This window comes from Sipha flava, unplaced genomic scaffold (genome assembly GCF_003268045.1).
Source record: "Sipha flava isolate LNK unplaced genomic scaffold, YSA_version1 516_pilon_pilon, whole genome shotgun sequence".
Lineage (NCBI taxonomy): Eukaryota > Metazoa > Arthropoda > Insecta > Hemiptera > Aphididae > Sipha > Sipha flava.
Genome location: NW_020273459.1, coordinates 89,764 through 105,278, shown reverse-complemented (window position 1 = coordinate 105,278; position 15,515 = coordinate 89,764). Strand labels below are relative to the sequence as shown.

General features: G+C 26.6%; 1 protein-coding gene and 1 long non-coding RNA gene across 6 annotated transcripts in view; both read left to right on the top strand.

Annotated features, from left to right (window-relative positions):
- Nucleotides 1–5,822: 5,822 nt before the first annotated feature.
- On the top strand, nt 5,823–7,162 carry LOC112690663. The gene is made up of 2 exons (XR_003149236.1): nt 5,823–6,063; nt 7,011–7,162. It is a non-coding gene; the product is annotated as an uncharacterized LOC112690663 (long non-coding RNA).
- Nucleotides 7,163–13,913: 6,751 nt separating this feature from the next.
- Nucleotides 13,914–15,515, top strand: part of LOC112690668 (transient receptor potential cation channel subfamily A member 1) — a 43,774-nt gene continuing 42,172 nt past the window's right edge. For 2 of the 5 annotated variants that reach the window (XM_025564726.1, XM_025564725.1), the window contains exon 1: nt 13,914–14,425. In XM_025564726.1, the coding sequence (XP_025420511.1) occupies nt 14,324–14,425 (102 nt within the window). In that variant the 5' untranslated portion in view covers nt 13,914–14,323. The remainder of the gene's footprint in view (nt 14,426–15,515) is intronic. The other 3 variants (XM_025564721.1, XM_025564720.1, XM_025564722.1) reach the window with 3 other exon arrangements.

Here is a 15,515-nt window from a genome sequence, read left to right as displayed (position 1 = left end):
ACACGAAGTTGCAGAGCAGTTTGAACTTCTTTAGTTAGCTTATTTAATATTTTTTTTTATCAGTGGGATTTACATTGTAATATTAATAAATAGTATTTTTTATAATTTTCTATATTATGTAATTCAGATTTTCTGTATTTTTATTTTTATTACTTGAGTCATTTTGGGAGTATAAATTAATTCGTTCATAGCATATGAAGTGTGTGTGTGTGTGTGTGTGTGTGTGTGTGTGTGTAGTACTATCTAAATGTGAATTTATTAGGTTTCTTATTGTTTATTGAACGTTCTCATCTAGAAAAAATAATAACATACGTAAGTCTTCGTACAAATTAAATTTTAAATACTTGAAAATATGTAACTTTAAGATTCTTTATTGAAAATAAAAAAAAATCTTAATTAATTTCAAAGGTGCAAATACATATTTCTACAATTTGGCACACATCTTCTACATAAATTTATACTCATAGTGATGTTTTGTAAAATGCCACGAGAAACTGTAATCCTGAAAATTATTAATTATAGGTTTCCCCCTATTAATTATTTAGTTAGGTATGATTGATGAACAAATTTGTTTACTGAATAATGTTTGCCGTGACTCGTTTGTACGTATATTTTACTGATAAAATATTATACTATGATAAATATTGTCATCTCAATAATTATGAAAATGTATTTGTGGTGGCCAAACAAGCAAGAATATAACGGAGGAGGGAGGGTGAAAGGTACCTACACCTAGGGCACAATTCCTAAAGAAGCACAAAAATGAAAAATTTGCATTTTATTTCTAGAATTATAACAGTCAAATATTTTGTTTATAAACATTTTTACGCTCTTTATATTACTTGAAGCAATTGTTGAAAATAATATCATATTTTGTTCTTATTGAAAGCTTTTAAATAAAAATTAAAAATGTAATAATTATAAACAGTGGTTGAATTGGGGGGGGGGGTCACAGAGGGTCTGAGCTACTCTTCATTTTTCTTCATATTATAGCGTACCCCTTAATTTAATTCATCAAGGAACGCAGGGGACGCAGCGTCCTTCAACAATTATATGAATATGAATTTGTTTCTTAGAAAAATTAAATAAATATGAAAAAAAATTGGAAACGATTAATATTTTATTTAATTTTTGGTATTAGTTCGTAATCTGTTCATTATTATTAGCACATATGTATATTAGGAACGCAATAATAAAATATATAATAATGTTATATAATTTATGTAACACGTTTCAAGTGTTTCCACTGCGTATTAATTCGTGGTATAAACTGCTAAATTGCTAAAAATATAACTATTACGAAAACTTCCCTGGGTGTACCGACGATAACGATCCATAGTAAACCACTGACAATAATAATATATTGACTCCGTATTTTGAGAATCCGTCCTTGTTTTAGTTATCGACGATTAACAAATGGTGATCGTTTTCAAGGAAAATTAAATATTATTTATATTTTATTTGGAAACGAGGTGCGCCACGAATGAGTAATCAGTATTATGTTAGCTTGTCGCGTACTCGCGTATGTAATTTATAAATTGTAATTTTGTTGAAAATAGTAAACACCTCAACCGCACTCCTACAGTCCTACACGTCACGTCAGCAATAAACAAATAAACATGAATAAACGTCAAAAATTGTCCATATCGGACTTTTTCAATAAAAAGAAAAACAATGACCAAGGTAATTAAAACACTTTAATTTAATAATAAATTATAGGCGTGCGCAGATTCCTGTTACCGGTGTACTTTTATTTTTTTTGATAATCCACCTTCATAAATCCCGCCTTAAAAAAAAAAAAAGATATACAAAACATAAGTAAGTAGAAATAAAATTTATTAGAAAAACTGATGTACAATCTGATTATCAATGAACGTCAGTCCCGGCAATTTTTATTTTTTTGTAATTTGATAAAATTGATAAAAAAAACTTGATTTTCCAAAAAAAGTTATTAGCCCTTTTTACTTAAGTACCTAGTACCTACCTAAAAAAAAAGTTAATAAATACAGTTAAAAGTTCCTTAAATTTTTTTTGGTCATACATTTTAAAGCAATACATATACATACCTATGATAAAAATAATTATTATTTAACTCTCAGCAAATCTTAGTCCTAAAAATAATGTGACGGGATGAAATAAATTATTTGACTAATATTAAACTTCAAATATTAAAATTAATATTGACAAAAAAAAATTAATATACTAATAAAAGAGTAACATTTATAATCTATAAATTTAATATTTACATTTTGTAGGCAACAGTAAAATACATGAATTATTTTAAATTGAAAGTTAATTGATTAATTAATTTTATCATGTGGCTATATATTTACATTTTAGATTTTAAATTTGCTAGACGTGTTGCTGTGTTGATAGAATTAATACAAATAAATACCTATTAGTATTGTTTATTATTTGTTATAGATATCTGTGTTAATCATTAGATATATTTAATTATTTATATTGTAGATGCATTTGGGGGGTGGGGGGACAGAGCTCCCCATGGTTTTTTTTAGATTAATTTGCTTTGGAACGCTAATTGTTCAGCTACATTTAGAGTCCACCTTTATTTTTTTTTCCAATTCAACCACTGATTATAATATGATTTTAAATTAAAAATATATGAGAGCACATTTTGAAGTTATATTTGGTTACTATGTCACTACTAACGGGCTATTAGAGATAAATGATTATCCGATATGTAATACCATTGATTATGGATAGTATAATATCCATAATCAATGGTAATACAAATGCACTTCTTGCGACGAATTTAGAAACTGGTCATATCTTATCTTCTCTAACTTCAAAATTATCCCTATTAATTAAATTATTAAAAAATATAGGTAAAGTATTAATGCACAGCCCGTAGTAAGTGAATATTAAAGTGTCTATGTATTATATTTTATTTGCAAAAGAATATAATTTTAGTATAAAATTTGTAAAAAATTCACATTGTTATTGTTTATCTATACGAGAAGTTGGAAAATAGATTGACGGAGAAATCCGACGAACAAATTAGACCTAATAGATAGTCATAGACACACACGCAGGCCCGTATTTAGGCGGGGGCACGGGTAGGTACATGCCTGGGGCGTCAAGTTGATAATATAACTTTTATTATTATTAAATCAAAAACTTCATATGCTTTAATTAGGTCGATTTCACTCAATTTCAACATTTATTTTTTCAAACTGCTTTAAAGTTTAAAACATATTATGATCAAGACAATGATAATCAAAAAACTAAATTGCATAAAAAAATTGTATTGTTATAATTTTCTTACTTATAACGGTAAAAAATCGAAATTAAATATAATAATTTTCTAAGATGACACTAAGATTGATACATTGCCACAGAACTTTTTGGTTATATTGTATATAATACAGTACCCCAAAACCTGGATGAGCAGATATTAAAACGACAGTATTAAAATATCATAAATACTAAACGGACATAAGCCTCTATTCCACCAACTATTTCTTAATAGGAATCAGCGCGCCAGGACGACGTTTATGACGGTATTTATAATGTATAGTTATACCTATATATATATATATAAATATTAATGGCCGTCGAGTATTGCTTATCTGTTGTGAATATCATATATATATATATATAAGCAATACTCGACGGCCATTAATTGGGGAAAAATATTTTAAAATAGTTGGAAAATTAAATTTAACTATAAAGTTCGATTCACACTAGCGATCTCGGTTCGGTCCGGTCACTGTCCGATCACGGTCAAGTCAACATCGATATTACGTAATCCAACGGAATCGTACACACTATAGATCAACGGTTAAGTCACGATCAAGTTTCGACCGGTCGATGCACGATTCTGACTGCCGCGGTCACAAGCTTTTTGATAGAGACCGTCTAGTGTGAAGAGTCAACCGCCGCGTTAATCTCGGTGATATCTATTGTTTTGATTGTTTTTTGAACACTTTTGTACACTTTGTTGCAACGTATAGATAGAACTTGACTGATTGTGACCGGTAGTGAGAACTGTGCATCATAATCCTTGACCGTGATCGGACCGAACCGAGACCGCTAGTGTGAATCGAGCTTAATAGTATAATGAAATCATGACATAATGCTGGGCTTACAAGTGCATGTTTGTTGTGGCGCCATCATATACGCCAGTAAACATGACATCGCCAGTTACTGTTTACGCAGTTTCGCATTAAACCCTCGCCATTTCATTACGTCCGTTGTACATTTGTACGACTGTGTAGTTATGTGTTTCGATTATTATTTAAATTTTTAAATTAATTATACTTATAATAATATTTTAAATTAATTAAAATGTCGACTGGAAAGGAATTACATTTTCGTCATGCTAGTAAAATAGTATTAAAATTATTAATTGAAGATATCAAGATTCAGAAAAAAAAGTAAAAAAAAGAAAAGGTTGGTCTGGGTAAGGAAGTGGATTGCTAGAAGATATTTTGGAGCATCCGATATCCTTTTAAAAGAACTTGCATCAGAAGATCCAAATTCTTTCAAAAACCATTTAAGAATGTCATTAGAATTTTTTGAAACCCTACTGCGGTATATTATACCATCAATAGTGTTTGCGCTGCAAACAGCATTTGTGTAATTTATGTTATAATTTTCGTGTGATGCGTAGCGTGCGTTGCGTATCCGCAGCCATCGCCGGAGCGGCGTTGATAAGCCTCCGTGCCCGATCGGCACGGTACGTAATCGTATTGGTTAGGCATCACGCGTAAATGTTCGTTATTCCACGTTTTCAGAGTTTTCCGTTTGTTTTTGTAAAAGTTAAAGTCATACCTCAGTGCCACAAAGTTCATTAATTTCACGTGTTTTTCAGTTTTGTGTGGTGGCACTGAGGCATTTTATCTTCTTTGTGGTGTCCGGCGACCAGAGCCTTCGTGGTGAATGTCGTCGGCACCGTTTCGCTCTCGTCTTCGTGTTTTCGTGGTGTGCACATCAAATTTCATTTTGTCAAGTTTTCGTACGTCCGCAGCCATTTTGTTCAAACCACGTTGTTGAATAGTGTCATTTTCGTTTTGTGAATCTACCGTTTGGTAAAGTACCGTTCGAGGCAATTAGATATTGTCCAGCGATTAATTTCATTGTTTTTATCAGTTTTACCAGCGGTCGCTTTGTGAATAACGTGGTTTTCATTCGTTGTGTCATCGTCCAGGGCTGTGAACCATTGCAGTTTTTTTCGTTAGTGACTGTGTTCTGCTGGTCGCACGTACCAGTCGTTGTGACTCATTTCTTATTCATACACTGCGGTGTGCCATCGTAGGCATTTTTTAAAGTCACAGTGCTGGTGCGGTCGCGTTGGGATAAAATCCGCCATCAATCACAGTCACATGTGAGAATTAGTCGACCATATTTGTGTTCATCATTATGTAAAGGCCGACGATCCTAGCCACCAACGGCTGTTATTTTTTATTGCATATTTACCCATATTGCCGTGGGCAATTCATATATTATTATTATACGTATTAAATTATTTATTTATTATTGTGTGCCGTATGGGCCAAATATTATTTAATTATTATATATTTTGATTGTGCCGCTTTAAGGCCAATCTGAAATTATATCATATCTATATTATTATTATTCATTGTATTTATTTATTTATTTATATTTATATTCATTTAATTATTCTTGTGCCAATTGGGCAGCATAATATTTTTTATACGCATTCTCTTTTTTTCATTATATCATTATTGTAATTATTATTAATAAACTCAAAACCTCAAATTTATAATATTCAAACATTTTTTAATCATTGGTATTGTGTTGTGAATTATATATTTAGATATTCAAATGTTATCAGTTTAGGTAAAAGAGATAGCCCATTATTACTGTGGAATCTTGATTAACCACACAAATAGAAAAACTAAATACTATAATGAGAGATGCATTACCAGCAAGATTAAAACTCCAAATCACATTAAGATATTTGACATCTGGAGACTCATTTGTTTCTTTGCAATACTTATACATAGTACCAAAATGTACCATTTTAAAATTTTTACCTGAAGTGTGATTAATATATAGTTGCTAAAAAATTACATAAAAGTAAGTAATTACATAATCATTAACACAATTTATTTTTACTTTACTTTTCAATAAAATACAAAATTTATAAAAACCTTTTAAATTAACACAATAGGTATCTTAATTTTATAAATATAAACTTTTAAAAATAATGTGATAACAGTTAATATTATTTTATAATAAGAATATAAAATTATTTTATTCATTTTACATATATATCTTCTTGTAAAATGTTTGTAACTGCCTTCGCTAAAATATCCGTATATATCCGAGTATTTTGAGAATTTTCATTACTTGAATATTCAAAAGTATTGATTGGTGAACCCGTAGTATATGATGGACTAGATTAGCTGTTGTAATGTGATGAAGATGGTGAAAATGTTATATTTTCATTAATAGCAGATAATCGATAATTTTGATTAACTGTGCCTTTTAAACGTTATTGAGCCAAATTTGATTGAATATGTGCCATCGATTCTACAGCCAATGTTTCTGGTAGTTTTTTCAAAATACATGCGATGTTTATCCGAAAAAGTCAAATTCATTTTCCTCTGGTTTTTCGTCCAACTTGCTCGATATTTCTCAAAGATCTTGTACAGCACATTTTGTGCTGTTCATATAAGATTTATTAACAATTTTCAATTTTTTTAGTGCAATTTTTAATTTAGAAGCTAATCGCTTGTTATTTTGAGTATAACTGGAGAAGAAAAATTGATAGTTTCGTTCATATTATTCAACTCATTTCCGAACTCCGTTTTTCCTGTAAAATCATCATCATTCATAGTTTCATTCAAAAAATTACTTTGTCCCCGAATAAAGAAAATTAAAAATTAATATTTACTAAATAATAATAATTAGTTAATAATAAAATAATAATAATAATAATAATAATAATTATCTAAATAAAATATTCATAATATTAATGAATATTATATTATATTACTATTTTAAAATTACATTTTTTGTAGGTTCCAAATACCCAAAAAGAATTGAATGATATAAAAAAAGGATTTTCAATTAGATGGAATTTTCCTGGTTGTGATGGAGCCCTGGATGGCAAACATGTAGTTTTAAGAGCACCGTTCGAACTTTTATAATTATAAAGGCTCATTTAACATTATTTTGTTTGCACTTGTTGATGAACAATATTATTTTAAATATATAGATGTTGGATCTAATGGAAGGGCATCTGATGGGGGTGTTTTTGCAAAATCTAGTTTTAAGAATGCCATAGAAAATAATTTATTAAATATGCCACCTAATATAATTTTTATAGCAGATAACGCACAGATTCTCACTTAAGGAGTATCTATTGAAGCCCTATTCTCGTCAAGGTCCATTGACAATAAAAGAAAGAGTGTTCAATAACAGACTATCACGTGATAGACGCATCGTTGAAAATGCATTTGGTATTCTTGTTTCAAGAATTAGAATATTTGAAAAACTAATTGCATTGTCTCCTGAAAAGGCAGATGTTATTGTAAAGACAACGTGTGTTTTACACAACTGGTTAAGAATGAATTCTCAGTCATATTTTTACCGAAGTTATGTTGACGAAGAAGACCATGAAAATGGAGTTATAATTGATGGAACATGGCGAAAAGAAATTCGAGGACTGGGATTACCAGATTTGACTAATGCTAGTGAGAGTAATAATTATACAAAAAATGCTTCAATTTTAATTTGGCTGATTGGTTTATGGGAGACGGAGCCGTACCTTGGCAAATAAATATGCTTAATCTCAAAAAATAATATTAAATTAATTTTATAACTTTTAGTATTCTTAAATTAAACATAAATTTTGAGTTTTAAATAATTTTAAAGTTATATTAAAATGTTTAAAACTATGAAATAAAATTATTATGAATAAAATCTTTAAATCTTCCATTTTATAAAATGAAAATAATGTGTATCATATTATAGATATTAAATATACAGATTTTATATAGACCCACCCCTTAAATACATCCCTGATTATGATCATTATTATCAATAGGTACCTAGGTGTTTAATGTTTATTGTAGTAATGTAGTGTACCATTAAGCAGTATTTATAAATATTGTACAATATTTAATGACAGTTAATCACTAAAATGTTAACAGAATAAAAAAAAAATGAAAATTGCTTTGTACGTATCAGGATGAATACAGAATACATAAAAAAATATTTTAAGTTAACAATATTGTTGTCCATATAATATTAATTTGATAATTTTCATTATTTTACAAGTCGTTACGACTTTACGGGTTCCAAGAGTGAAGTAATAACTATTCAGCGTATGAGTTACGTGTGTATACTAAAATCAAATACCTACTATATTTGAAACTTCCATGGAAAAATAAGAAATTAAGTTTAAAAATACTAAAAATATTTTCCCAACATGAAAATACAAATAAAATGACATATCAAGAAATAATAATTACTTAATAATATAATACACGAATTATGATTATGAATAAAAAATCTATATGTATAAAAGAAAGTCAGGTTATTTACAGAATTTATAATTCAAAAACGGCTGGACCGATTTTGATGATCTCTGATTTTTTGGATTCATCTCCGTACAAGAATAAAAATAACTCTAATCTTGGCAAGAATACAGACAATTATCTAGATAAAATTATCTAGATAAGTCCCAACACTGGTAACATAAATCACAGACTATAATAGCAGTGCATATTTTATCCATATTTTTCAGGAATTTCAAAAATATTTTTAGGTTATAAGTAAATATTTTACAAAGGAACTGAAATATACATCATGTAAGTAGTGTAGTGAATATGTATTAAATGTTTACATAATATTTAGCATTACACAAAATAATTTAATTACAGGTGGTTATTTAAATTAGTGTGTATTATAATTATTTGTAATATATCCATGGCTGGGGAAGTTAATGATATTTTTTAACTCAGTTAAGTTAATTGATTTCATGTTCAATTAAGTTAATGATTTAAATTAATAAGTTAAGTTAATTCCAAAAAAAAATAAATAAAAATATTTAAATTAAGCGTTGATATAAGTGATATATATTAAAAATTTACAACAGATCTTATTTTACATTAACGATAATAAAAACGCAGAAAAATCTTATTAAACTATTATTAGAAAATAATAATATATATTTCTTTATTGTGATTTTTTTTTGAGCACTCAAATGTCAAATTTCTAGTAATTTATGTATCGTGTGTCTTATTCATTTTTCATACAAATCACATATGATAAATATAATTTGAAAAAAGTATTATTTTTAATGTTCAATAACAGTATGAAAACTAAAAATAATTACTGCAGCTGAAAGCGCAACTATAAAATTATACACAAAATAAATGTACTCGTATAAAGTTGATATAAAACATTAAAATTAATATATGTTATTTAATTTTATTAAAATCTAAACAAATAAAACGATACAATGAACAGGTTAATCAAAATATACCTATTGAATTTCAATAAAAGAGTCATCTCAAAATGTTGATCAGCTATTGAATTTCTTCTCTTTTTCAATAATATTTAATAATATCATAGATTATGGAATAGTTCTAACAATAATAGAGTACAATAATTATTAAGAATTATTTAGTTAATGATTATATGTACTTATTTTTGTAATATAGATTTACGACCATTTTTCATAACAATGGTAACATAATTCATGGGTGGCATGGCAATTTTTACTCAAACGTCTGAAGACAGTTTAGTACTTTTCCCGGGACCGGTAGGTGGGGCCCCAATTAATAGTTCATACCGAGATAAAATTTATCTTACAAGTTATCTTTAATAATAAATAATAATAAATATAAAATAAATAATAATTAATTATTTAATAATTTTATTATCTTTAATTTAATTTATCTTTTTACAAGTTCAGAAACCATAATATTTAATATTATGGTCTCTGAAGTTGTTATAGAATGTGGTATTTTACAAAAATATTTTTCTGGTCTTGAGAATTAAAATTAATTTAATTGAGATAAATGAAAAAATAATACGTTAAATTTAAGTTAATTTGTAAGGAGATAAGTTAATAGGTTAAATTACCTTAACTTTTAACTTGGCTTTAAACTTATAAACTCGTTAATGCCCAGACTTGAATATATCCATAGTATTAACATTAAACACAATAAATAAATAAATATACATATATCTATATATACTAGCGACAAACAAGTAAACAACATAATATGCTATAATATGTTATATTAAAAACATAAGTTTTCATTTTTTTTTCCTTTTACTAAATAAATTTATTTTTTGAGCTTTGAATCCAAAAATTAAATAAGAGAAACCAAAAACTTTGAGGAAGAATTGACTAAATTTAATAAAAGAAATATTGTGCAATTTGTGCAATAGGTTGGAATATTAATTTTTTTGTATACCTAACTCCATCATTAATTATAAACTATAATATTTTTATTTTTGATTGTTAGGATTTTTTGTTTTACTTTATTTATTTCATTAAATATGATATTATATTGGTATTTTACAATTCCTATTGTAAATATAATTTACCAATTAGTTATTATTTGAGTGCTTTAGGAGCACTAATAACGTTACTGAATACGATACTTCAAATAATTAATTTTTTTAAAAAATATGCTTTGACCAATACGCGTTGTTGAATGATAGTAGCCGCCAGTCACCTACAATTATATTACATGAATACATTTATTTTCTTTCTTACTATGTAGATTGGGACTCTTACATTCGATGTAATAAATGTCTCTTATTTTGAACGTGACTTGTGAGAAATTTTCCAAAACAATAATTTGGAATTATGACATGCTATCTCTGAACAAGAAAAATATTAAAGCAAATTTAAAGAAATATACTAGTTGTCACTTTTATTGTATATTTTGTTGCATGCATATTTGTATCACACTTTAATGATTTTTTCCAAATAAATATAAACTAAGCTTTCATGTTGTATACGAGTTTTTTTAAAAAGAAAATTACTATCAGGTATTCATGGACATTTTTATATTAAATACATATATTTTTTGACCGATAGTATTCCATATTCTTTTATAAAGAACGATCGAATTGACTTTCATAAAAAAATGCAAGGTGAAGGCTATTTAGATGGAACAATCTATATTGACAAGATCAAACTTTTACTTAATATAAGAACATAAATGTTATATGTATACTTAAATACATTTTTCTAGTAATATATTATGATTTAATTAACACGATAACCTACTACGGAACTCATTATTGTTTTATATAATTTAGATCATAAGATCATAATTTGCTTCAGAACTTTGACTATTCGATATTTTTAAAATATCCGTTGTTGGAGTTGTCTTGTGAAATCTCTGAGACCTAGGATATGCTCGTAGCTGGCTAGATAGATCTGCACTAGATACTTTTAAGACCCTTGATTAATAATTATAGCTCTGATGGAGGATTTCACGCATGATCAATTACGTAAAATATTTATTTATCAAATGAACAATATAATGATGATTCTTAAATCGTAAATATTAATTAAATGTATATATATAATTAATGGACCACATCGTTGAACAATGGTAGAAATGTAAATTACATACATGAACGTACTCGATATTGCTAAAATGTTGAGATACTCGAACTACGAGTATGTTAACGGCAACTGATATTATGTGTGTGATAATTAACTGTTGATATCATGAGATGTTTATCCCCTTACCATACAATTTCAAAATAATCAAATGATCTCTAATCACTGTAAAGCTCCCCCAGAATCAATTCAAACGTGGTGGTATTGCAACTAATTGTAACTATCTAAAAAAAAACGTCAACAGAGACTTCAAATTTAGCAAACTCATAATTATTATGTAGATACCCGGAGACTCGGAAATAATAGACAACGAAACAGTAGATGAATAAGCCTCAATCGCCATAAAAATTACTAAAATCCCTTAAATTGAACAGATATGACGACTCAAAAAACTTACTAACATATGGAATAAACGAAGCATTAAACCGAATAAAATTAAAAAAAAACTAAAAGTGAAAAATATAGGAGGCTAAAACCAACTCAGAATTATTTGTCGTTGATTTAGTCATACCAGAATCACAAATATCTAATTTTAGGGCCAGAGAGGACAACTACCCATATGCCATACTTATGGAGCTAAGCACTCCGTTAAACTTATTATTGTCGACTGATTAAAATAGACTCCGAATCGGATAGACCCCAAAATTTTCCATAATTCTGATACCACACCACAGAATAGATTAAATTATATCTATTCTGAAACCACACTAAGATAGAATCACAAACAAAACCTAACCTTGGTCAAATTTCTTGAACATATTTTATAAAAAAAAGTCCATATTCCATATTAAATTTAATAACATTTATTTTTCAAAATAATATTTACTAAATTGAACTTAAAATATATTAAACTGTAATTAAATTGAAAACTGTACATTTCAATTTTTAAAATATAAATATTTCATTCAAATTTCATAGTTCATAATGATTTTTTTTTTTCAATGAACTATTAAATACATTTTTTTCTTTTACGAGTTATTTTAGGAGCATATACCTATATATAGGATATACCTAATAAAATTTTACATTAGGTATAGGCCAAAAATCGAAAAACTGCAGACAGGTATATGGCGTGTACCCGCATATACGTACCAATACTCCCTTGATTTCAGATTATAAAAAAAAAAAAATCATAATTGTACTCGACATTTAACATTTTATTTATTTTTTTCAACGGTTCAAACGATCGAATTCTAATACATTTCATTGTACTCGTAACATAACAACATTTTTATTGACACCAAAAAATGCAAATAATACAGCTGAAAATATATTTATTTTAATAAATTGTTTAATATTCACATTTGATCAACATTTATAATATTTTATTTCTTAATCTATTTTGAATAATGTTCAATAAATAAAAACAAAATTTTTTGTTAAAAATATGTAATTGATTCGATTTACGAAATTTACCGGTAATAAAAATGGAAAAAAAAAATTGTAATATTATTATGTATATATATATATTTAATTTGCATCACGAAGACAATTTTACGTTATACCAAGTATATTGTACTTCCAAATAAATTCGATAGGGTCCTTTACATATATACACTATAGATTGCATTTGTCTTTAGGGTCATATTTATTCGTATCTTATGTTATGCTATATTAATATATGTATATTCAATTGGAATCCGTTTGTCTATAATTTTGACAAATGCATACAATTTATTTGATTTATATACATTTATGCTCGTATACCTACAACTTGGGTAAATTATTGTAATACTTTAAATTTGAATATTATTTAATTTTTGAAAATAGTCTCAAGAACATACATCTGTTTTTTATGATTTGTGTTAATTTTTAATATATTTAAAGATTTCATTTCTAAAAATTAAAATAAACAACACTGTAAATCATGCCAGAAAAATAACAATTAATAATTTGAGTATAAGTAATTAATTTAGCATGAAGTGAAATAAATATTGTTTATTATAATAATTTTGTTTTGTAATTCATTTTTGTACAGAATAATATTTGTTAATAAAATTATATTTACCTATTTAGATTTCCAATAATAATTCTTATATGTACACAAATCGTAATTAATATAACAGAGTTGGTTATTTATATAAAAAACTAGGGCTACCTATCTTATTCCATACACGATATGCGAATATATAATTTTATCAATTAATGATTATGTAAATTATAATTAATACTTTAGACTCATGTACATGGTATTCTTTATTTTTTATCAAAATCATGTCAATATAATAATATATAATGTGCTTTAAAAAAGGTATAATTATTGTTTGTTTATTGATATTATTTTTATGTAATTTACTATATTTTTGCGTGTGTATGAATATGTTTGAATGTGTTAGTATGAGTAATCAATTTCAGAAAAACAAGGAACGCCTAAAAATGCTTATTAAATCGACTGTAGCAATATCGAGGGTAGAGCAATTTTCTAAAAGTGTTTTTGTACCGCTTCAGTTCAGTCGTTTCTTGATCTCCGTGTTCATGTTGACCACCTTTGTTCATTGTGCGAGTCGAGACAATTTTACAAAATAGTTTACTCACAACGTGTAACTATCATACTATTGAATTAATCTTTATTATAATATTTTTATTTAAAACATAAAAAATAGTTTTTATAACGTGTACGTGTTTCATTGAGATTTGTATAATCAGTAGTAATTAAACTTTATAATTTATTGTCATAACTTGATAGCAGATTACATAGATACTATCATCAACTGAGTTGATAACTATATTTACAATATGAAGGAAGAACCGACGAGAGATGGTAGTATCCGATGGATGTCGTGGGTACTAGGTGGAAGCAAGAACGTCCAACGAGCTGCTGATGATCAAGTTGTAGGGGTAAGATTAGTTTTACAAAATCCATAAGAATTGTAATCAGTTTTACTTAAATTACAAATGTAAATTACGTAACAAACGTTAATTACATTTCATAGATATTTTAATAACAAATGTAATTTTTAATGTGAAAAATATAATATCTGAATTTTATCAATTTAATTTGATATAAGATATAATTGATGACTTAATAATGTAATTATATTTATTTTATATACAAAGTAGTATCGATGGAGATCTGTATTTTTTTTCTTTTCTTTTTTTATAGGTGTATGATAAATTATCCTAGACGTATTAACTAAATAAAAATCAAATTTAGTTAATAGGTCTATGTAAATAATTTACATTTTAATTGAAAAATGCGTTTTATCATGTATTATAAAGAATTGAATATTTATAATAAGTATGAAGCATTAATCAATGTATGTTACAGGGTTAGACAATTTATTCAGGTAAAAATTAAATTTTCAATAATTAGTCTCTTATGAGGAGCAGATTTAGAAATAAAAAAAGGGGGGTTGTCGAAAATATTTAATTCAGCTTTCATATAGCTCACCCTTGCGACCACACCTGTTTCTTATCATACATTTAAACTGTAGATTAAGATAATTAAGATTGGTTGAAACAATTGTTTCAACTATTTTTTAACTACACACGTTTTTATTTTAATCTATATGAGTTATACACTTCATTATATATTTTAATTTACAAAGAGCTGATTTATATTATTAGAGTTCTTAAGACTAAATTGATATGAATAAATACATGGGAAATAAACTACACTTAAATAATAAGCAATCCTTACCTATGAACTTAATTATTTTTATTCTTCCTAGTTTATTCACTATACACATATATATGTTGTGAAAAATATAAGTTTAATCGTTTGACTATATTCAACATTAAATAAAATATTTAAACAATTCAAAAACAATTTTATCGAAGAATCATAATTTTTAGCAAAAAAAACACATAAATTTATTTTTAAATTATCTTGTCAGTATAATTTAAATCAAAATCAAAATTTATATTTTAGAATCACATGCTTTTTTTTTTTTTTTTTTTTTTTTTTTTTTTTTTTTTTTTTTTTTTT